Source organism: Delphinus delphis, chromosome 10, assembly GCF_949987515.2.
Source record: "Delphinus delphis chromosome 10, mDelDel1.2, whole genome shotgun sequence".
Taxonomy (NCBI): Eukaryota; Metazoa; Chordata; class Mammalia; order Artiodactyla; family Delphinidae; genus Delphinus; species Delphinus delphis.
The window spans coordinates 72,460,243-72,484,113 of NC_082692.2; the positions used below are offsets into that span (position 1 = coordinate 72,460,243).

The 23,871-nt window shown below is 35.2% G+C and overlaps 1 protein-coding gene across 1 annotated transcript in view; it reads right to left on the reverse strand.

Annotated features, from left to right (window-relative positions):
- DNAH12 (dynein axonemal heavy chain 12) overlaps positions 1-23,871 on the reverse strand; it is a 229,191-nt gene that overhangs the window by 165,729 nt on the left and 39,591 nt on the right. The window contains exons 6-12 of the mRNA XM_060021479.1: positions 15,363-15,552; positions 14,645-14,717; positions 13,877-14,035; positions 13,474-13,669; positions 11,197-11,385; positions 10,185-10,341; positions 9,441-9,532 (exon numbers count right to left, since the gene is read on the reverse strand). Coding sequence (XP_059877462.1) covers positions 9,441-9,532; positions 10,185-10,341; positions 11,197-11,385; positions 13,474-13,669; positions 13,877-14,035; positions 14,645-14,717; positions 15,363-15,552 — 1,056 coding nt within the window. The remainder of the gene's footprint in view (positions 1-9,440; positions 9,533-10,184; positions 10,342-11,196; positions 11,386-13,473; positions 13,670-13,876; positions 14,036-14,644; positions 14,718-15,362; positions 15,553-23,871) is intronic.

Consider the following 23,871-nt stretch of genomic DNA (forward strand, 5'->3'; position numbering starts at 1 on the left):
AGAAGACATACAGATGGCCAAGAGGCACATGAAAAGATGCTCAACATCACTAATTATTAGAGAAATGCAAATCACAACTACAATGAGGTATCACCTCACACCAGTTAGAATGGGCATAATCAGAAAATCTACAAACAACAAATGCTGGAGCGGGTGTGGAGAAAAGGGAACCCTCTTACACTGTTGGTGGGAATGTAAATTGACATAGCCACTATGGAGGTTCCTTAAAAAACTAAAAATAGAATTACCATATGACCCAGCAACCCCACTACTGGGCATATACCCTGAGAAAACCATAATTCAAAAAGTCACATGCATCCCAATGTTCATTGCAGCACTATTTACAATAGCCAGGTCATGGAAGCACCCTAAATGCCCATCGATAGACGAATGGATAAAGAAGATGTGGTACATATATACAATGGAATATTACTTAGCCATAAAAAGGAATGAAATTCAGTCATTTGTAGAGACGTGGATGGACCTAGAGACTGTCATACAGAGTGAAGTAAGTCATAAAGAGAAAAACAAGTATCGTATATTAACGCATGTATGTGGAACGTAGAAAAATGGTACATATGAACTGGTTTGCAGGGCAGAAATTGAGACACAGAAGTAGAGAACAAATGTATGGACATCAAGGGGAGAAAGCGGCAGGAGGTGGTGGTGGTGGTATGATGAATTGGGAGACTGGGATTGACATGTTCACACTGATGTGTATAAAATGGATGACTAATAACAACCTGCTGTATAAAAAAGTAAATAAAATTAATTTTTTTTAAAAAAGCATTTAACAAAATCTATCACTCTTTTGTGGTAATAGCACTTAACAAACCAGGAATAGTAGCCAACGTCCTCAGCTTGTTAAAGAGTATCTAGGGAAAATCTACAACTAATATTATATTTAATGGTTTAAAAAATAATGTTTTCCCTCTAAGATCAAGAACAAAAAGGGTATCTACTCCCACTACTTCAACTCAACATTATACCAGGGGTACTAGCCAGGGTAATTAAGCAGAAAAAAAAAATGAGGCACCCATATTAAAAAGGAAGAAATAAGACAATCTCTACTTGCAAATGACATATTATATATAGAAAACCCTAAACAATATACACACATATACATAAAACTATGAAGATTAATAAAGTTCAACAAGTTTGCAGGATATAAGACCAATATACAAAAATCAATTGTATTTCTAGACATTAATGATCAACAATACAAAAATGAAATTAAGAAAACAATTCCATGTATAACATCTTCAAAAAATAGAATACTTAGCAATTATATTTTATGAAACAAGTACAAGACTTATAGAACACAAAAATGTTGGGGGAAAATGGAAAAGCACTATATGATGGACTGAAATGATACAGACCAGCCTCCCTGTAACCTATTAGAAATATGCTCTATTATGTTCAAGAATGTAAAATAAAATATGAACATAGTAAAGCAAAAATAATATTTACAAAACAATTTGGAAAACATCTGAAACAAAAATGTTACTTAATATGAGTAACAGCAGTTTAACACCAGAGAAGAAAGGATAAATGTATTTATTTATTTATTTATTTTGATTTATTATTTTTGGCTGCGTTGGGTCTTCATTGCTGTGCACGGGCTTTCTCTAGTTGCGGCGAGCGGGGGCTACTTTTCGTTGCGGTGAGTGGGCTTCTCATTGTAGTGGCTTCTCTTGTTGCGGAGCACAGGCTGTAGGCGTGCAGGCTTCAGTAGTTGTGGCTCGAGGGCTCAGTAGTTGTGGCTCACAGGCTCTAGAGCACAGGCTCAGTAGTTATGGCACACAGAATGAGTTGCTCCACGGCATGTGGGGTCTTCCTGGACCAGGGCTTGAACCTGTGTCCCCTGCATTGGCAGGCGGATTCTTAACCACTGCGCCACCAGGAAAGCCCTTAGTGTACTTAAAATGATGGAAAAGAACTATCCAAAATGAACTATAGAGAGAAGAAACTGAAAACTCTGAACAGAACTTCAGTAACCTCTGGAATAATATCAAACAGTCTAATATACATGAAATTGGAATTCCAGAATTGGGGGAAGGAGACAAACAAAAAAATTTGACGTAATAATGTCTGAATATTTTCCAAGTTTGATAAGAACTAAACAGACCTAAGAATCTCAACAGTATTTCTTCTCAAACAAAAGAAATAAAAAAGAAACAATATAAAAGCACTTCACAATCAAATAGCTGAGAAGCATCAAAAAAGAGAAAATCTTAAAAGAAGCCAGATTTTTAAAATTACAGAAAGAAACCCAGAAAACACTTCCAGCATGACAACATGAGGAGTTCTGTGGACCTGCTCCCCAGTGAAACTGGTGAAAATTATTTTAAAAACAGCATTTAATTTAAAGCCTCTGAAAATGGTCATAAGAGTATACAGAAAATGAAGAAACATCTATTCATGAAAATCTATGAATATTTGGTAAGAAAAGTGAGAATCTGTGGTATTTGAACCTGGATTGCTCCCTCCCTCCGTGTTCCCAGCTCAGCAAGGTTGATACTCCACTCCAGATAAGTGTACTCAAGAACACAGGGCTATCTTTCCACACAGGTTCCAGCTGGAGAGCTTAAATAGCTGTTGATAAAGCTACGTTCTTGGTGAGTACAATTAGAAGGTGGGGACTCCCTTGTTCCACCCAGATACCACTCATGGAAGGGAGGGTCTACCTTGGTCATGGTACCACTGAGAATACTGCGACATCAATCACACTTTCCCTGGCTGGTAAGGTGGTGGTTCCGTATCAGAAGAAAGACAGGAAAACCTCAGGTTACGGCTCTTCACTCCACTGAGGGTTCAACCCCTTCAGTGGGATTGTCACTGAGAGAAGCATGTCATTATCCCCATTCCCAGCTCCAGGGCCATGGCTCAGAGATTTTGCCTGGAAGTGAAGGGGAAGCAGGTCATAAAATAGATACCTCCTAATCTTTTCCCAAAGGAATTGACTTCATTTGCAATAGAGCATGGAAAAGTTCAAGCCTAAGTGTGCCCTCAAAAACATTGGAGGTTGTGGTAGGGAGCAACTGTGAGGAAGATTCAGGGATTTGGTGAAGATTTGGGCTAAATCACAGACCGGCTAGTTTGAGGGAGAGAGCCAGGGAAGGAGACTGCTGGTAGAAGCCCTCCTAGGGTCGAATAACTATCAAACACTGACCCTGGGAACTGCTCTTTCAAGGGAGTCTGAATTTGATTAATCAGTAGAGCAATTTATACTTCCATGGCATTGTTGAAAACAATACAGCAATTAGCCAACAAAAAGTGAAAACTAACAGCTATGTGTGGCCAGAGAAAGAGAGAAGAAAGCCATTTGAAAGCATGGCCTCCCAGGAAGACTTTGGGCACACCAAAAGCTGTGGCTCCTGGAGGAGCAACATCAAAAGCTTAATACTTCAGAGGGTGGGGGAGAGAAACAGGCTTCACTAAAATAATCTACCCAGTCATTAAACAAATAAACAAGCAAATAAAAATAACAAACTGGAAAGGGGAACAGGGCCTAGAGTTGCTACAATATATTATCTAAAATGTTCAGATTCCAACAGAAAATTATGAGACATACAAAGAAACAAGAAAGTAGGACCCATACACTGGTTTTAAAAAACGCAGGCAACAGAAACTGCCTGTCAGCACAACCAAAAACAATCGAATTTAACAGAAAAAAACTTGAAAGTTGCCATTACAAATACGTTCAAAGAATTAAAGGAAATCATGCTTAAAGAAGTAAAGGAAGGTACAATGACCATGTCTCATCAGATAGATGAAAGGTTTAGAAATTATATATATAAAAGAAAGAACTAAATGGAAATTTTGGAGTTGAAAAGTACAAAAACTGAAATGGAAAATTCTCTAGAGAGGCTCAACAGTAGATTTGAACTGACAGAAGAAAGAATTAGCAAACTTGAAGGTAGATTGATAGAATTTATGCAATCCAAAAAACAAATGGAAAAAAAAATGAAGAAAAAACCAGAGCCTCTGTTAAATATGGGACATGATTAAGTGGACCAATGCATGTGTAATGAAGAAGGAAGCACAAGAGAGAGAGAAAGAAGCACAAAAAATATTCAAGACCACAATAGCTGAAAGATTCCCAAACTGATTGAAAAACACCAATCTACACATCCAGTAGTTCAAAGCACTTTAAGATAAATGCAAAGAGATTCAGAAACAGACACATGATAGTAAAAATACAGAAAGCCAACGACAAGGAGAAAATCTTGAATCAGCAAGAGTTAAAAACTGTCAACCAAGAATTCTAAATCCAGAAAAGCTATCTTTCAAAAATCAAGATAAAATAAAGATATTTCCAGATATACAAAAACTGAGAGAATTTTTTAAGCAGACCTGTCCTATAAGAAATACTAATGGAAAAAAAAAAAAAAAAAGAAATACTAATGGGACTTCCTCAGGTTGAAAGCAAGTAACCCCAGATGATGATTCAAATCCATAAGGAAAAACAAAGAGTACCAGTAAAACAAATTACGAAAGTATAAAAGATAGTATAAGTACATATTTTTCTCCCTCTTTCTCTTAACCAATATTAAAAAGAGATGTATAAAATAATATGTATAATACATATCATATATATTATATCTATATTATATATAATGCATAAAATAACATGTACAATAATGTATTGTTGGGCATCTAACATACAGAAATGTAAATATATTTTAAACATAAACGTAAGAGTACAAAGAAGAAAGGTGGAGGCAAAGCTGTACTGGGCTAAGGAAATGACTACAGATGGTAAAGTAATAATTATAACAATGTATTGTTGGGCTTGTAACATTAATATATGTAATATGTATAACAATAATACCACAAAAAGGGGGAAAGTGTATAGAACTATATAGGAATAATGTTTCTATATCTCACTGGAATTAAGTTAGCATAAATCTGAAGATATTTAAGTTAGGCTTCTCTCATAAGCCCTAGAATAAACACTAAAAAAAACTTTTTTAAAAATTGAAAAAAATCATTAAAGAAATGTAATTGCTTCATTAGAAAATATTCATTTAGTGTAAAAGAAAGCAGTAAAAGAGGAAGAATAGAAGAACAAAAAAGACATGAGACATATAGAAAACAAAAAGTAAAATAGCAGACAGAAATAAAACTATATTAATAATACTAAAAGTGAATAAATGACCAGGACTTCCCTGGCAGTCCAGTGGTTAGGACTCCACACTTCCACTGCAGGGCACAAGGCTTCGATCCCTGGTTGGGTAACTAAGATTCTGCATGCCGTGCAGTGCAGCCAGAAAAAAAAAAGAAATTCAGTTTAATCCTAATCAAAATCCCAGCTGGCTTCTTTACAGAAATTGATTTTGAAATGTACATGGAAATACAGAAACCATAGAGTATTCAAAATAATTTTGAAAAAGAAGAAAAAAGTAGAGAACTTATAATTAATACCTAATTTTAAAACTTACTGTAAAACTGCAGAAATCAAGATTATGGTATTGGCATCAGAATAGATCTATAAATCAATGGAAAAGAATATAAAATCCAGAAATAGACCCACAAACATAGAGTCAATTGAATTTCAATAAAGATGTCAAGATAATTTAATGGGGAAAAGACAGTATTTTCTTTTTTTCTTTTTTTTGTTTTTGGCTGTGTTGGGTCTTCGTTGCTGCACACAGGCTTTCTCTAGTTGTGGCGAGCAGAGGCTACTCTTCACTGAGATACACGGGCTTCTCAGTGCGGCGGCTTCTCTTGTTGTGGAGCACAGGCTCTAGGTGCATGGACTTCAGTAGTTGTGGCACACGGGCTCAGTAGTTGTGGCATGTGGGCACTAGAGAGCGCAGGCTTCAGTAGTTGCAGCGGGTGGGATCAGAAGTTGTGGCTCATGGGCTCCAGGTGCATGGGCTTCAGTAGTTGTGGCACATGGGCTTAGATGCTCCTCAGCATGTGGGATTCTCCCAGAGCAGGGATCAAACCCATGTCCCCTGCATTGGCGGGTGGATTCTTAACCACTGCACAACCAGGGAAGTCCCAATGATGGTATTTTCAATCAATGATGTTGGTACAGCTTGACATCCACATGGAAAAAATCGAACCATGACTCATATTCCACACCATATGTTAAAATTATGTATGATGGGTAACGGACCTAAATGTAAAAGCTGAAACTATAAAAAGTCTAGAAGAAAATATAGGCACAAATATTTGTGACCATGGAGTAGGCAAACAAAAAGATAGATAGGACCTTAAAAAGAACGAACCTTAAAAGAAAAAATTGATAGACTGGAATTCAATAGAATTTAAAATGCCTGCTCCTTGAAAGACATGGTTACAAAAAGTGAACAGTCAAGGCATATACTGGGAGAAAATATTGCAAAACTTTTTTTTTTTTTTCCTGTACGCAGGCCTCTCACTGTTGTGGCCTCTCCCGTTGAGGAGCACAGGCTCCGGACACACAGGCTCAGCGGCCATGGCTCACGGGCCCAGCCGCTCCGCGGAATGTGGGATCTTCCCGGATCGGGGCATGAACCCGTGTCCCCTGCATCGGCAGGCGGACTCTCAACCACTGCGCCACCAGGGAAGCCCATTGCAAAATATTTTGCAGATAAAAGACTTTTAGCCAAAATATATAAAGACAGCTTAAAACTCAATAATAAGAATTTTATAATAATATAGCCCAATAAAATAAATCCATTATAATTAAACAATAAGAATAAAAAACACAACTTAAAATATAAAAATTACTAGAACAGAAATTTTATTTTTAAGAAGATACATGGGTGGAAAGTAATATATTAGAAGATATTCAGCATCATTAGTCATCAGTGAAATACAAATTAAATCCACAATGAAACAACCAATGGGTCACTGAAGAAATCAAAGAGGAAATAAAAAAATATCTGGAGACAAATGAAACACAATGATCCAAAATATATAGGGAAAACAAACTTATGGTTACCAAAGGGGAAAGGGGGTTGGGGGATAAATCGGGAGTTTGAGATTAGCAGATGCAAACTACTATATATAAATTAGATAAACAACAAGGTCCTACTGTAGAGCACAGGGAACTATATTCAATATCCTGCAATAAACAATAATGGAAAAGAATATGAAAAATAATATTTATGTATATGTATAACTGAATCACTTTGCTGTACACCAGAAACTAACACAACATTGTAAATCAACTATACTTCAATAATATATATATATACACATATATATATATGAGATACAGCAAAAGCAGTTCTAAGAGATAAATTATAGTGATACAAGCCTACCTCAGGAAACAAGGAAATCCTCAAATAAGCAATTTAACCTTACAGCTAAAGGAAATATAAAAAGAAAAACAAAATCTCAAATTAGTAAAAGGAAAGAAATAAATATCAGAGTGGAAATAGAGATTTAAAAATTAATAGAAAAGATCAGTGAAAACAAGAGTTGGTTCTTTGAAAAGATAAACAAAATTGATAAACCTTTAGCCAAACTCATTAAGAAAAAAAGAGAGAGGGCCCAAATAAATAAAATCAGAAATGAAAGAGAAGTTACAACTGACTCATAGAAATACAAAGGATCACATGGCATTGTTAACAACAATTATAAGACAATAAAATGGACAACCTAGAAGAAACGGACAAATTTTGAGAAATGTACAATCTGCCAACACTGAATAGGGTAAATATAAAGTATGAACAGACCGATTACCAGTAAAGTAATTGAATCAATAATTTAAAAACTCCCAACAAACAAAAGTCCAGGACCAGACAGATTTGTAGGTAAATTCTACAAAACACTTAAGAGTTAACACCTATCCTCAAACTATTGCAAAAAATTGCAGAGGAAGGAATGCTTCCAAATTCATTACATGAGGCCAGCATCACCCTGATACCAAAACCAGAAAAAGACAACAGAAAAAAAGAAAATTACGGGCAAGTATCACTGATGAACATAGATGCAAAAATCCTCAACAAAATATTATCAAACTGACTTCAACAATACATTAAAAGGATCATATACCATGATCAAGTGGGATTTATCCCAAGGATGCAAGGATGATTTAATAACTGTAAATCAATCAATGTGATACACCATATTAACGGAATGAAGAATAAAAACCATCTGATCATCTCAATAGGTGCAGAAAAATCTTTTGGCACAATGCAAATTCCGTTTATGATAGCAACTGTCAAAAAATGTGCATAGAAGAAACATACTTCAACATAATAAAGGCTATATTACACAGCCAACGTCATACTCAATGGTGAAAAGCTGAAAGCATTTCCTCTAAGATCAGGAGTAAGACAAGGATGCCCACTCTCACCACTTTTATTCAACGTAGTATTGGAAGTCCTAGCCACAGCAAACAGACAAGAAAAAGAAATAAAGGGCATCCAAATTGGAAAGGAAGAAGTAAAACTGTCACTGTTTGCAGATGACATGATAACCCATATAGAAAATCCTAAAGACACCACCAAAATAGTGTAAGAAGTAATAAATAAATTCAGGGAAGTTGTAGGATGCAAAATTAATATACAGAAATCTGTTCTGTTTCTACATGTTAATAATGAACTATCAGAAGAAGTTAAGAAAACAGTCCCATTTACAACTGCATCAAAAAGAATAAAATACCTAGTAATAAATCTAGCCAAGGATGTAAAAGACCTGTACTCTGAAAACTATAAGACATTGATGAAAGACATTGAATCAACACAAACAAATGGAAAGATATACCAGGCTCATGAAGTAAAAGAATTAATACTGTTAAAATGACCATACTTCCCAAGGCAATCTACATATTCAGTGCAAGCCTACCAAAGCATCAATGGCATTTTTCATAGAACTAGAACAATTAATTCTAAAATTTGTATGGAAACACAAAATACCCCATATATTGTTTCCCTAATTACCTACTCTTCAGCCATTTGGGGTTTATTTGACGTTCTCTGAACACCTCTAAATACTTTTGGCCTTTTCTTAACGTTACATTTCCTCTCTTCTCCACCTATAAACATCTACTTCAAAGTCCAGCCCACTTTTCACTTTTTCTAGAAACCTCCACCAATTTCCAAAAGCAAAAGTAATCATTCCTTCTTGTGAGCTTCCACAACACTTTGTCCTTATCTCCATTCTAGTACTAATCTCATATATTACAGTTGTTATTTCGATGTCTGGCTTCCATGCCAAATACAAGCTCTTGAGGATAATGCTTATGTATTATTTATTTTTGCATCACCAAAATCTTGCTATGTCTCTGAATGTGATGAAAGATATTTTTGTTGAATCAATGAATGAGTTAAATGAATGACTAGGGAAATTATTAGATGAACATATGAGTTTACTAAAATGATGTTTTGAATAAGAAATTCTGTTAACTTAGACTGAAGCATTTGTTTTTTAGAATAAAAAGATCTTAATTTTAAAAAGAAATTCAAAGACATTAATGAAAAAGAATTAACACTTACCTCTGTGTATTCATCAAAAGTATGATCTTCTGCCTGAAAAGTCTCTATCAGCTTAACTGCAGTCCCATCAAGGAGCCAATTGTATTTTTCAACTGAAAATTAATAATCTAACTTAAATCTCAGTAACACCCTCTTAAAAAGGTAAAGGGCTTGTTTTATATAGTCATAGAATGGAGTAGCCTATTCAATTAAATATTATTAATAGACTATTAACATACACTAATAGGAACAGACAGAATAACATAAAATAGACTTAATAAGCAAACCAGGTTAAATGCAAACTTTTAAAATAAAGATAATAGGGTATGTAAAATAACTTAGAGGTACAGATAAGCCAGTCAATAAAAGGTTTTGGTTAATGGAATGTCAAATAACAACTATCTATCCTGACCCCATAACACACTTGAGGAGGCTACTGAGCTGCAGACTCTTCAAAACTATTCTTAGAAATTACCTTGCTTTTGCCCTTGATTTAACTTTCTCCTTATGCCAACAACTCTTCTCTCTACATTTTGGCTTTGTGACCCTGCTCCAATTAACATTCACCCTTTGGACTGAACAACAGAATTCAAGTTTCTTGGGTTTGATCCATGACTCTGCCAAAAGCTGTGCCTATGCTCACTTCTGGCTCTCTGCTCTTTCATGACAGATCCAGACAACCAAATAACTGACCAAATTCTAGTGAAATAAAATGGCATTATTTTATGGCAAAAAAAGAGATATAATATTATGTGTCATATATACCATATGTCTCATAATGTTTTCTTGCACCTTCTAAGTTACGATGTACTGCCACCTTCAGTGTTTCAAGAGCCCATTTTAACACATGTTCAGGAAGTTCTGTGTCAAGATTCACAGTTGTTGAAGTTCCTGATAGCCAAGAGGGTACTGTTTGGACATTCTAACATAAATAAAAATGACAATTCATGAAATAAATATCTGTGCAATTGATCTATATGTAGATCTTATACTATACTTTTAAAAATTCATTTCAGATTTCAGCAGTCCAAGAAAAGATAACCTGATGCAAAATAATGATTTAAAATTGTCTGTAGTCTAATATAAAACCTTAGTTGGGTTAGCTTTCTATCATTCAACAAATATTTATTGAGGAACTATAATGTTGAAGTGATTATACTAGAAAGCTCTAGAAAGAACAAACATGACTTGGATCTTGTTCTTAAGAAGTTCACAACTCAGTAGGGAACATGAGACATACACAAAAATATCAATTCATAACTGCAATAAAAGTTATAAGAAGAAAAAAGTCATTTCAAGCCAGGAAACTTTCTCAAAGAGAAAGCACTTTTAACTTAAAATAACCTGGAGGATGGAAAGAAAACAACGAGTTATAACATTTAATGTACATATACACTTTATAGATCTTCAAGTCAATTTAAAAGTTCAAAAAAGGGCCATAAAAAGAAACCCAATGGGCAGAGTCACAGATGTAGAAAACAAACTTATGGTTACCAGGGGGTAAGGAGGAAGGAGGGATAAATTGAGAGATTGGGATTGATATATACACACTACTATATATAAAATAGATAACTAATAAGGATCTACAGGGAATTCTACTCAATACTCTGTAATGACCTATATGGGAAAAGAATCTAAAAAAAAAGACTGGGTATGTGTATATGTATAACCAATTCACTTTGCTGTACACCTGAAACTAATGCAACATCATAAACCAACTATACTCTAATAAAAATTTTTTAAAAAAGAAACCCAATGGATAAGAATAAAGAAATACCTGCAGAGCTTCAGCTATTCGCTCAACCAAACCCAAAACAACATCTTCCAAATCTTGAAAAGTAGGATAAAATTCCATTTTATCATCATCAAACGTCAATTCCATCTTAAATATCGGCAGCCCTCGTTGATCTTCTTGGTCAAAGAGTTTTACAAATCCTTCTACAGTTCTCTTTAAGAGCTCTTTTAGCTGCATGATGCCATAAGTTATTATTACTTTAGAAAGTACAAACTGAACCTTTAACTAAAATCAGTAACCTATTGCCTATAATTAATTCACTCTACCAATCCATTTAGTCCTGAAAATTATCTTCATTCAGCAAAATATGTTCTTAATAAATATAGTCTAAAATAAATAGGACAAAATATACAAACTTTAATTTTTCTATGGAATATCAACAATCTTAAAATGGCAACTCAGAATCTTCTACATCCTTTAGTAATTCTGTCCCGGGTACAGAAAAAGTTCCAGAAGACCCAACAATATGTTAAAGACTGAGGGGAGGAGAGGCCTGAAACCTAAGTTTGGGGGTGTCATGAGGCGACATGTATACAGGGCAAGGGACAGTAGTGTACTAGAGCTAGCTCCTACCATTATAAGAGCCAATTGTTAAACATTCAAGAATTTTGTGAGCCAGATACGAAACTCTTGGATGCTTGAAAATCACTATGGTGGGAATATTTACCCCATGGAAATTGGCAAACACTACAAACCAGTGCTTTTTCTCCTGGGGTCAGATTTCCAGCACATCACTAGGTGAGAGTGAAGCCACTGGAACTTAGAAACGTGCACTATAAGTTACCAAAGTATGAATAATGCTTTCTTATGCAGAACCAACTATTAGAAATTTAAGCAAGGTACACAAACTTATATCTAAATAATCTTCAAAACATTCCTCATCTCTTTACTTCTTATCATATAATCATAGTCCTCTTAAGAGCATAAAGGTAAAAGGAAATCATGTATATTCATTACAGTATTACATACCAGATATATATATATATAAAAAAATTCCCTTTAAAAATGGCAAAATTCAGGCTTCCCTGGTGGCGCAGTCGTTGAGAATCTGCCTGCCAATGCAGGAGACACGGGTTCGGGCCCTGGTCTGGGAAGATCCCACATGCTGCTGAGCAACTAGGCCTGTGAGCCACAACTACTGAGTCTGCGTGTCTGGAGCCTGTGCTCCACAACGAGAGAGGCCGCGATAGTAAGAGGCCCACGCACCGCGATGAAGAGTGGCCCCCGCTTGCCACAACTAGAGAAAGCCCTCGCACAGAGACGAAGACCCAACACAGCCAAAAATAAATATAAAAATAAATTAATTAATTTAAAAAATACAGCAGGCTTGGAAGTCCTTCTACCTGTGTTTAAAAAAAAAAAGGCAAAATTCATGGAATCTTTGAAGGTCTTTACCAAAAGGAAAAGTTTTTATTCAAAACTATTTTTCTAGGATTACATTTCTACAATAGTAAAAATTCAAGGAGCCCATAAAATAATTGTATAAAATTCATATTCTCTTTCTGTTTGTCATTTAAAGACGATCAATAACATTTCGAACCAGGATTTTATTGAGAACAAAACAAGAATCAATTAACTTGTAATTTCGTAAGTTCAAAAATATGTTCACTAGGATAGTACTTTTGTTAATTTACTCCAATAAAGCTATAGATAATTAGTTTATAGCCTTTAAGCATGAATCCAGTAATCAATCATAATATTGACACATATTTCTAGACTTACCTCTCATTTTATTTTTTATTTTTATTATTTTTAGATTTTATTTATTTATTGGCTGTGTTGGGTCTTCATTGCTGCGCACAGGCTTTCTCTAGTCGCAGCAAGTGGGGGCTACTCCTCGTTGTGGCGCGCAGGCTTCTCACTGCGGTGGCTTCTCTTGTTGCAGAGCAGGGCTCTAGGCACACAGGCTCAGTAGTTGTGACTCACTGGCTCTAGAGCACAGGCTCAGTAGTTGTGGCACACGGGCTTAGTTGCTCCGTGGCATGTGGGATCTTCCCAGACCAGGGCTCGAACCCATGTTCCCTTCATTGGCAGGCAGATTCTTAACTGCTGCGCCACCAGGGAAGCCCTTACCTCTCATTTTTAGACTGCTTCCAGAAATGAAGCATTTTTCTGCTAAAGTTATTTAAACAAAATTATAGTAAAAGTCTTTCTTAATTTATTTCAAAATAATTATACAGCACTATATCTAAAGATTTATTTAAAATACTAAAGTAACTTCAATAACATTATCATTTAAAATATACAAAACCTATTTACCTGATTTGACATAAGTGTGGAAACACAGTTATAAAATGCATCCAGTTTCTCAGGTTTAATGCCTTCTAGTGACTCCTTCTTGGTAAAGAGACTTATAACCTTTGGATACCAAGTGTTCATTATCTTCTCTTCTGCCTTTCTAGCTTGTATTGATAAATCATTTTTCAGTGATTCACAATCAATTGGGCCTTTACCTCTATTTATGAAAAAAAATGATTTAAAGCAAACAATAGATATTGGTCATGATACAAAATTATTGAAACAAGATAAATTAAAAAATTTTTTAACCTAAGAAAAGTCCTGAGTATTTATCAATCACTTTTTAAAATTATATAGTCAAAATATAGACTCAAGCAGGAGACATTAAAATTTTAAATGTTAATTAATAAATGTGGGATTTTACCTAATTCCAGTTAAGTCTAGCAAAACTGTATTGGCAAATGTTGTATAACCAAGGTCCAATAACATTTTCATAGTTGGATGAACAATGTACAAACTAGCTAATATTTGATTTCTTGTCTGCAGATAGTTAGAATGCCAACGCTTAGAATAATCCAGGCCTCTGGAAAAGCAAAACACCATATCAAACAGGATTCAAATGATACATTCTAAATTTTAGGAAATAATATTTATGACATGGAATTAGTATCAAAGTGAGAAGACTGGGGATTGAGAAGGGACAAATGTACTCAGCAATGGGAAACTTAGGAGATAAGCATGTAATAAAAATACATCAAGATCTTGAGAGTTCATTATCTTCAGAGACATCAGAGATCATTTGTGTGTAAGGCAGGCTGATGGGCCAGGCATGAGTTCCCTAACTTCCACTGTACTCTGGTTCAGTTACCCTGGGTAGAGATAAACAAACTCAGTCCTTAGGATTGGGAAGAAGAGACAGAGAAATCTGTCTGGCAAACTCCAAAGCTTACTTAAGGCCGAGTTGAGTTATACATCCATAAATGTTCCCACTAATTGCATAAGCAACAACTAGATAAGTTCAATGTAGAGGATACCTTTGGGGAAAAACAAAAACAGTAGTACTATTTTTTTTTTTACATGTTTTCAAAACACTTTTGAGCTTCACAGCTGTAGCCTTGAATGAAAGATCTGTTTATTTTCAATCTGTTATCAAAACCTAGATACAGTACTGTTTTATAAAAATTTTACTTACACAGGGGATTCAGGTAAACGGCCTCCTTCATCTTCAAGCCATTTAACTGGAGGTCTCACAAGAACACTCCTCACTCAAAAAAAAAAAAAGTATATATATACATATATTTTATAGATAGATAGATAGATAGATAGGTTAATGCTTCTTGACAATCCTTGCAAGACTTAACTGAAATCAAAGTTTCTAACTTTTGATAATGGATAGTATAGTTTAATATGAATCAAAATGAGTATAAGAAAAAAATCCCTTATGTGAAACAAAATCATGCTCTTGGTACAATTTCAGCCCTGCTTTGGAGGTGAATTCAGATACAGTAAAGCTTTAATAAGTTCTCAGTTTTTCTCATCCTATCTATTCAAAGGTCACTGGCATGGTCACTTAAAACAATTAATCCAATTAAAAATTGCGAAGGTTAAATCCCTAATAAATCTCCCCAAACACATTAATATTTTCTTACAATCCTGTAAATAGTATAACCATAAAGACAAAGTAAAAAATTAAAAAGCTATTAAGCACATAAAAATTACAAAAAGTACCCTTAAAAACAGTGTCCTTAAATTACAAAGATTTGACTAGGTTATAGGCTCAAAGTTAAAACTTTAAAAATATCTAAGAAATATATATAGCTAAACATATAATGTTCATTATTCATATTTCTACTTTCGATTGGGAGAGGTGGGGGAACAAGCAAGCTTGGTGTGTGTTAAATACCACTTACCCAAATATCTCTTCATGCTTTTTTCAAAATCACTTGACACCTCATTTATGAGACTTTGAATGAGTTCTTCTCTTTCTTTCCCTTCCTTTAAAGACTCAGGTATCAGCATTAACATGTGATCCAGCCATTCCTGCTGAATAGGTACTATGGGACTACTCTCTACACATTGTTTCAAATAAATATAGTTGAACTGAGAATGTAATAAGAAAAAATTAAATGTTCTAAATGGTGTAGCATTTCAATGATACATGTGAAATGTAGCATTCCAGAGTAAAAATATTATGAAAAATAACATGTTTTCAGAATAAAAATATTTTATCCAAAAGTACAACCTACAAAGAAACTATTTTACATTTTTATTTATGATGCGTTCTCTCCAAATTAATGTTCTTAGTATACTCTTCACTTTCTCAAGGCAAAACAAACATCCTTAATCTAACTTACTATTCCTTCATTTAACAAATATTCATTAATTCAACAAATATTCAGGTATTTTTCCAAATGCTGAGGATATAGTAATAAACAAAACAGACAAAGCCCCACTCTCTTGGAGATACTATTCTGGTATACTAGCATCATAATATAATTTCATAAATTCTCCCATAACAATGAGTAGTCTGACAAAAATAGACATGAACAAATGGAAAGACAGTACTTGATCTTGGTAAAGATATTTTAACATCATGAAAATTTAAAGTTGTCCCAAAATCAAGTTAATGCAATACCAATAAAAATATCTACACACATTTTTAAGAAACTAGACAAGTAGAGACTAAAGTTCAAGTGGAAAAATAAATAGCCAAGAAATCCCTGAGAAAGAATATTTGTAAGGAAGAACTATTCCTAGGACACATTAAAACATACTATAAAGTCTCCCTGATGAGAATAGTGTGGTACAGGTACATGAATAGACACACCACTGGGGAAAAAAAAAAATAGAAAGTCCAGGTATAGCTTCAGTCCATAGGAAAATGTAGCATATGATAAATGTGGCACCCCAAATCACTGAAGCAAAGATAAAGATTTTAGTAAATATTTCTGGGACAACTGGTTAGCCATTTGGGAAAAGATAAATTTAACACATATCTTCCAACATACACAAGAATAAATTCCAAATAGATCAGAAATTTAATTAAACTAAATAATAAAACTATACAAGGCCAGAAAAAATCTGATAAAATTCTTCTATAATTAAGCATAGGGAAAGACTTTATAACTATGATTCAAATTCCAGGTACAAAAAAGGAAAAAAAGATTGACAAATTCTGACTACATAAAATTTAAATGTTTGCATGTTTTAAAAATATCATAATAAAAAAGGTCAAAAGACTACTGACAATCTGGGAGAAAATATTTGCAAAGTATATCTCAAATAAAGGGGAAAGAATGCTTAAAAATTTAGGAGATGGGTGAAACTTGAGGACATTATGCTAAATGAAATAGGCCAATGACAAAAAGATAAACACCTTATGATTCCACTTATATGAGGTATCTACAGTAGTCAAATTAATAAAACAGAAAATAGAATGCCACTTGCCAGAGACTAGGGGGAAAAGGAAATGGAGAGTTGTTTCATGAGTGTAGAGTTTCAGTTTTACAATATGAGAATATTCTGGAGATTAGTTGCACAATGTGAAAATACTTAACACCACTGAACAGTACACTTTATTTATTTTTTTTAAAAAAATATTTATTTATTTATTTATTTTTGGCTGTGTTGGGTCTTTGTTTCTGTGTGAGGGCTTTTTCTAGTTGCGGCAAGCAGGGGCCACCCTTCATCGCGGTGCGCGGGCCTCTCACTATCGCAGCCTCTCTTGTTGCGGAGCACAGGCTCCAGACGCGCATGCTCAGTAGTTGTGGCTCACGGGCCTATTTGCTCAGTAGCATGTGGGATCTTCCCAGACCAGGGCTCGAACCCATGTCCCCTGCATTGGCAGGCAGATTCTCAACCACTGCACCACCAGGGAAGCCCCTAGTTATTTCTTTTTACTTAATTTATTTATATATTTTTGGCTGCAATGGGTCTTCATTGCTGGGCACAGGCTTTCTCTAGTTGCCGGGGGCTACTCTTCATTGCGGTGTGCGGGCTTCTCATTGCGGTGGCTCCTCTTGTTGCGGAGCACGGGCTCTAGGCATGCAGGCTTCAGTAGCTGTGGCACATGGGCTCAGCAGTTGTGGCAGCACAGTCTTAGTTGCTCCACGGCATGTGGGATCTTCCGGGACCAGGGCTCAAACCTGTGTCCCCTGCATTGCCAGGTGAATTCTTAACCACTGTGCCACCAGGGAAGTCCTGAACAGTACATTTTAAAATAGTGAAGATGGTGGGACTTCCCTGGTGGTGCAGAGTAGGTTTCTCACATGTTATGGGTTAGCAATTTAAAAACAGTTTATGTGTATTCTAGAATTTAACAAAATAAGTAAATATACTGTGGTTCATAAAAGCTAGGTTTCTGACTGGGAGAGAAGGGAGCAACAAATAAGGAAAGAGGGAAGACTAGAATGAACCCAGTGATATTAAATTGGAATAGGAGGCATAAGTGTAAACTCATGGTTTTTAAGATAGATAGACAGATGATAGAAGGAAGGATGGATGGATAGATAGATAAATTATGTTTCCTCAAGGATGAATAAGAAAGTCCACGTTGGTGAAGCATAAAATATGATACAGAGCGTGGTGAGAGGAGAGGCAGGAGAATAGGTAGGAGTCATATTACAGAAAGCCTTGCATACACATTAAGATTTAATTCTGTATGTTATGGGAAGCCACTGATGGCTATTGTAGTCAAGGGGAAAGAGGAAGACCTGATCTAAGGCTAGGACAAAAAGAGGACTGATTGGAGAAATATTCGTAGCATTTGGGGACTAATTGTATGGCAGAGAGAGGGGGAAAAAGAAGTTAAGACTCAGGTGTATTAAGCATGAGTGATTGGGTAAATAGCGATAACTAGAAGAGAGAATAAGGAGGAAGAGACGTCTTATGGAAGAAGCTGATAAGTTCATTTTTTCTGACATGTTGAATTTGAGGTATTTGTGCATCAAAATCTATGGGAGTCATCAAAATATGGAAGGTACTTGAAATCAGAAGAGAATCATCCAGGAAGATTGAAGGAAAGAGAACACTGGGCCACAGTCAGGCAGGGAAGCGAAACCCATGAAGATGACAGAGAAATAATATTTAGAGAACTAGAAAAATAAGTATAAGGGCATTTAAAAGGAAATGAATATTCAGCAGTGTCAAAAATCAGCTGGAATTGTCACTATTTTTTATTTTAGCCGTACTAATGGGTATGTAGTGATAACTCATCACAGTTTTAATTTACATTTCCCTAACAGTTAATAATGTTGAGCATCTTTGATGTGCTTATTTGCCATCCATATATCCTCTTTGGTAAAATGTCTAGTCATGTCTTTTACTCATTTTCTAATTGGAGTTTTTGTTTTTATCCTGTTAGTTTTGAGAGTTCTTAAATATTCTAGATACAAGTCCTTTGTTGGATATGTGATTTGTGAATATTTTCTTGCAGTATGTAGCATGTTTTTTCATCCTCTTAACAGAATCTTTCACCTAGCTATAGTTTTTAATTTTTATGAAATAAAATTTATTGGTTTTTTTATGGATTGTGCTTTTTATTTTTTTATTTTTTGGCCGTGCTGCGCAGCACGCAGGATCTTAGTTCCCCGAACATGGATTGAACTCATGCCCACTGCAATGGAAGTGCAGAGTCTTAACCACTGAACAGCCAGGGAAGTCCCAGACTGCTTTTTTAAATTGGGTACAGTTGATTTACAATATATATTAGTTTTAGATGTACAACATAGTGATTCAAAATTTTTATAGATTATACTCCATTTAAAGTTATAAAATATAGGCTATATTCCCTGTGCTATACCATGTATCATTATAGCTTATTTATTTTATACATAGTAGTTTGTACCTCTTAATCACCTACCCCTATCTTGCCCCTCCTCCCTTTCCTCTCCCCACTGGTAACCACTAGTTTTTTCTCTGTATGTGTGAGTCTGTTTCTCTTTTGTTATATTACTTCATTTGTTTTATTTTTTAGATTCCACATATAAATGATAACATACAGTATTTACCTTTCTCTGTCTGACTCATTTCTCTATGCATAAAACTCTCCAGGTTTATCTTTGTTGTTGCAAATGGAAAATTTTCATTCTTTTTTATGGCTGAGTTATTCCATTACATATATATATATATATATATGTATATAAATTATATATATGTATATAAATTCACATCTTCCTTATCCACGTCTTGGCTTTTGTAAATAATGCTGTTGTGAACATTAGGGTGCATTTATCTTTTTGATTAGTGTTTTTGTTTTCTTTGGATATATACCCAGAAATGGAATGGTGGGGTCATATGTAGTTCTATTTTTAGTTTTTAGAGGGACCTCCACACTGTTTCCCATAGTGGCTGCACCAATTTATGTTCCCACCAACAGTGTACAAGGGCTCCCTTCTCTCTACATCCTCACCAACATTAGTTATTTGTGGTCATTTTTTTTTAACATCTTCATTGGAGTATAATTGCTTTACAATGGTGTGTTAGTTTCTGCTTTATAACAAAGGGAATCAGCTATGCATATACATATTCCCTCCCTCTTGCATCTCCCTCCCACCCCTCTAGGCGGTCACACAGCACTGAGCTGATCTCCCTGTGCAATGCAGCTGCTTCCCACTAGCTATCTATTTTACATTTGGTAGTGTATATATGTCCATGCCACTCTCTCACTTCGTCCCAGCTTACCCTTCCCACTCCCCGTGTCAAGTCCATTCTCTGCATCTGTGTTTTTATTCCTGTCCTGCCCCTAGGCTCTTCAGAACCTTTTTATTTTTTTTTGATTCCATGTATATGTGTTAGCATATGGTATTTGTTTTTCTCTTTCTGACTTACTTCACTCTGTATGACAGACTCTAGGTCCATCCACCCCCCTACAAATAACTCAATTTCATTTCTTTTTATGGTTGAGTTATATTCCATTGTATATATGTGCCACATCTTCTTTATCCATTCATCTGTCGATGGACACTTAGGTTGCTTCCATGTCCTGGCTATTGTAAATAGAGCTGCAATGAACACTATGGTACAAGACTCTTTTTGAATTATGGTTTTCTCAGGGTATATGCCCAATAGTGGGATTGCTGGGTCATACGGTAGTTCTATTTGTAGTTTTTTAAGGAAACTCCGTACTGTTCTCCATAGTGGCTGTATCAATTTACATTCCAACCAAGAGTGCAAGAGGGTTCCCTCTTCTCCACACGCTCTCCAGCATTTATTGTTTGTAGATTTTTTGATGATGGCCATTCTGACTGGTGTGAGGTGATATCTCATTGTAGTTTTGATTTGCATTTCTCTAATGATTAGTGATGTTGAGCATCCTTTCATGTGTTTGTTGGCAATCTGTATATCTTCTTTGGAGAAATGTCTATTTAGGTCTTCTGCCCATTTTTGGATTGGGTTGTTTGTGTTTTTGATATTGAGCTGCATGAGCTGCTTATAAATTTTGGAGATTAATCCTTTGTCAGTTGCTTCATTTACAAATATTTTCTCCCATTCTGAGGGTTTCTTTTCATTTTGTTTATGGTTTCCTTTGCTATGCAAAAGCTCTTAAGTTTCATTAGGTCCCATTTGTTTATTTTTGTTTTTATTTCCATTTCTCTAGGAGGTGGGTCAAAAAGAATCTTGCTGTGATTTATGTCATAGAGTGCTCTGCCTATGTTTTCCTCTAAGAGTTTGATAATGTCTGGCCTTACATTTAGGTCTTTAATCCATTTGGAGTTTATTTTTGTGTATGGTGTTACAGAGTGTTCTAATTTCATTCTTTTACATGTAGCTGTCCACTTTTCCCAGCACCAATCATTGAAGAGGCTGTCTTTTCTCCATTGCATATTCTTGCCTCCTTTATCAAAAATAAGGTGACCATATGTGTGTGGGTTTATCTATGGGCTTTCTATCCTGTTCCATTGATCTATATTTCTGTTTTAGTGCCAGTACCATACTGTCTTGATTACTGTAGCTTTGTAGTATCGTCTGAAGGCAGGGAGCCTGATTCCTCCACCTCTGTTTTTCTTTCTTAACATTGTTTTGGCTACCAGCCCCAGTGATAAGGAGGTTGAAATAGCATATAGTGATGTAGCCAAAAGATTTACCAAGTAAAATAGCACTTACGAGAGAGATGTCTTCACATCTTCCCCTGACTAAGAACATGCTTTTCCTAACACACTGCTCCTCTTCCTATAAAGTAGAAACTTTATTTTGCACAAACATGCAGTTATTCCAGATTAGTATAAAGGATAGACAAGATATAGTAGTTATCGTTAAATATATACTCCTAAGCAGTGTCATTTTAAAATTGTTTTACCCTGCTTACCTCCCCTACCCTGTATCCTCCTCTCCTCTAATTTGGAGACACTCCATAAAAAATTTTCACTTTAAAGGTACTTTGCCATCTCTCTAGAGCCCTCACCACTGTCTCCATTCACTGTTTATAGATGGCAGAACTTTTGAGGTGCACTGTTTAACTGTTAAAATAGTAACCACAACCTCATCAGGCCCAAAATGGAGCACAATGCATGGTAGAAGGAATATTTATGTATTTTTGGAATTTTATAATATTTAGTAAGAGTATATGAAAGTATTGCTACTGTATCAAAATATATTGTTTCAATTTAATCTATTCTGGATATGTACTAAAGGATGTTACCACAAGAGAAGAGAGCCTTCTACAGAAAGTCTCTACAGATTTTGCTATTTTACTTTGTATGTGGATTTTTACTTTTGCCTAAACGCATTTATACTTCATATCAATTATAACATCTGACACTATGTAGAAGCTAAAAATTTAGAGGGAGTAACATTATTTTCAAGATCTTCTTCAAGCCTCTTATGCGTATTAAGAGAAACCAATCGGCACCTGATACTCACTGTCTAAATATGTTACTGGTAATATGTATTTTGCCCAGTGCCATTCATTTGGAACATAATTGTTTTCTTCTTTTATTTTAAAAATGCTCCTTTTTAAGGTAAATATCAGCCTTGTTGTTTGTAGATCTTTTGAGCAACACTATGTAAAATTATATTTAGTTGATTTAGCTATAGCAGTACAATGATAAGTAATATAAAAATTAACCTAAGGGGGAAAAAAAGAGATTGCTTTGGCTATTTGGGCCTCTTTTGTGTTTCCATACAAATTGTGAAATTTTTTGTTCTAGTTCTGTGAAAAATGCCAGTGGTAGTTTGATAGGGATTGCACTGAATCTAGATTGCTTTGGGTAGTATAGTCATTTTCACATGTTGATTCTTCCAATCCAAGAACATGGTATATCTCTCCATCTGTTTGTATCATCTTTAATTTCTTTCATCAGTGTCTTATACTTTTCTGCATACAGGTCTTTTGTCTCCCTAGGTAGGTTTATTCCTAGGTATTTTATTCTTTTTGTTGCAATGGTAAAAGGGAGTGTTTCCTTAATTTCTCTTTCAGATTTTTCATCATTAGTGTATAGGAATGCAAGAGATTTCTGTGCATTAATTTGGTATCCAGCTACTTTACCAAATTCATTCATTAGCTCTAGTAGTTTTTGGGTAGCATCTTTAGGATTCTCTATGTATAGTATCAGGTCATCTGCAAACAGTGACAGCTTTACTTCTTCTTTGCCAGTTTGGATTCCTTTTATTTCTTCTTCATCTCGGATTGCTGTGGCTAAAACTTCCAAAACTATGTTGAAGAATAGTGGTTAGAGTGGACAACCTTGTCTTGTTCCTGATCTCAGAGGAAATAGTTTCAGTTTTTCACCATTAAGAACGATGTTGGCTGTGGGTTTGTCATATATGGCCTTTATTATGTTGAGGAAAGTTCCCTCTATGCCTGCACTCTGGGGGGTTTTTATGATAAATGGTGTTGAATTATGTCAAAAGCTTTTTCTGCATCTATTGAGATTATCATATGGTTTTTCTCCTTCAGTTTGTTAATATGGTGTATCACATTGATTGATATGCATATACTGAAAAATCTTTGCATTCCTGGGATAAACCCTACTTGATCGTGGTGAATGATCCTTTGAATGTGCTGTTGGATTCCGTTTGCTAGTATTTGGTTGAGGACTTTTCCATCTATGTTCATCAGTGATATTGGCCTGTAGTTTTCCTTCTTTGTGACATCCTTCTCTGGTTTTGGTAACAGGGTGATGGTGGCCTCATAGAATGAGTTTGGGAGTGTTCCTGCCTCTGCTATATTTTGGAAGAGTTTGAGAAGGATAGGTGTTAGCTCTTCTCTAAATGTTTCATAGAATTTGCCTGTGAAGTCATCTGGTCCTGGGCTTTTGTTTGTTGGAAGATTTTTAATCACAGTCAGAGCTTCTGATTGGTCTGTTTATGTTTTCTATTTCTTCCTGGTTCAGTCTCGGAAGGTTGTGCTTTTCTAAGCATTTGTCCATTTCTTCCAGGTTGTCCATTTTATTGGCATATATTTGCTTGTAGTAACCACTC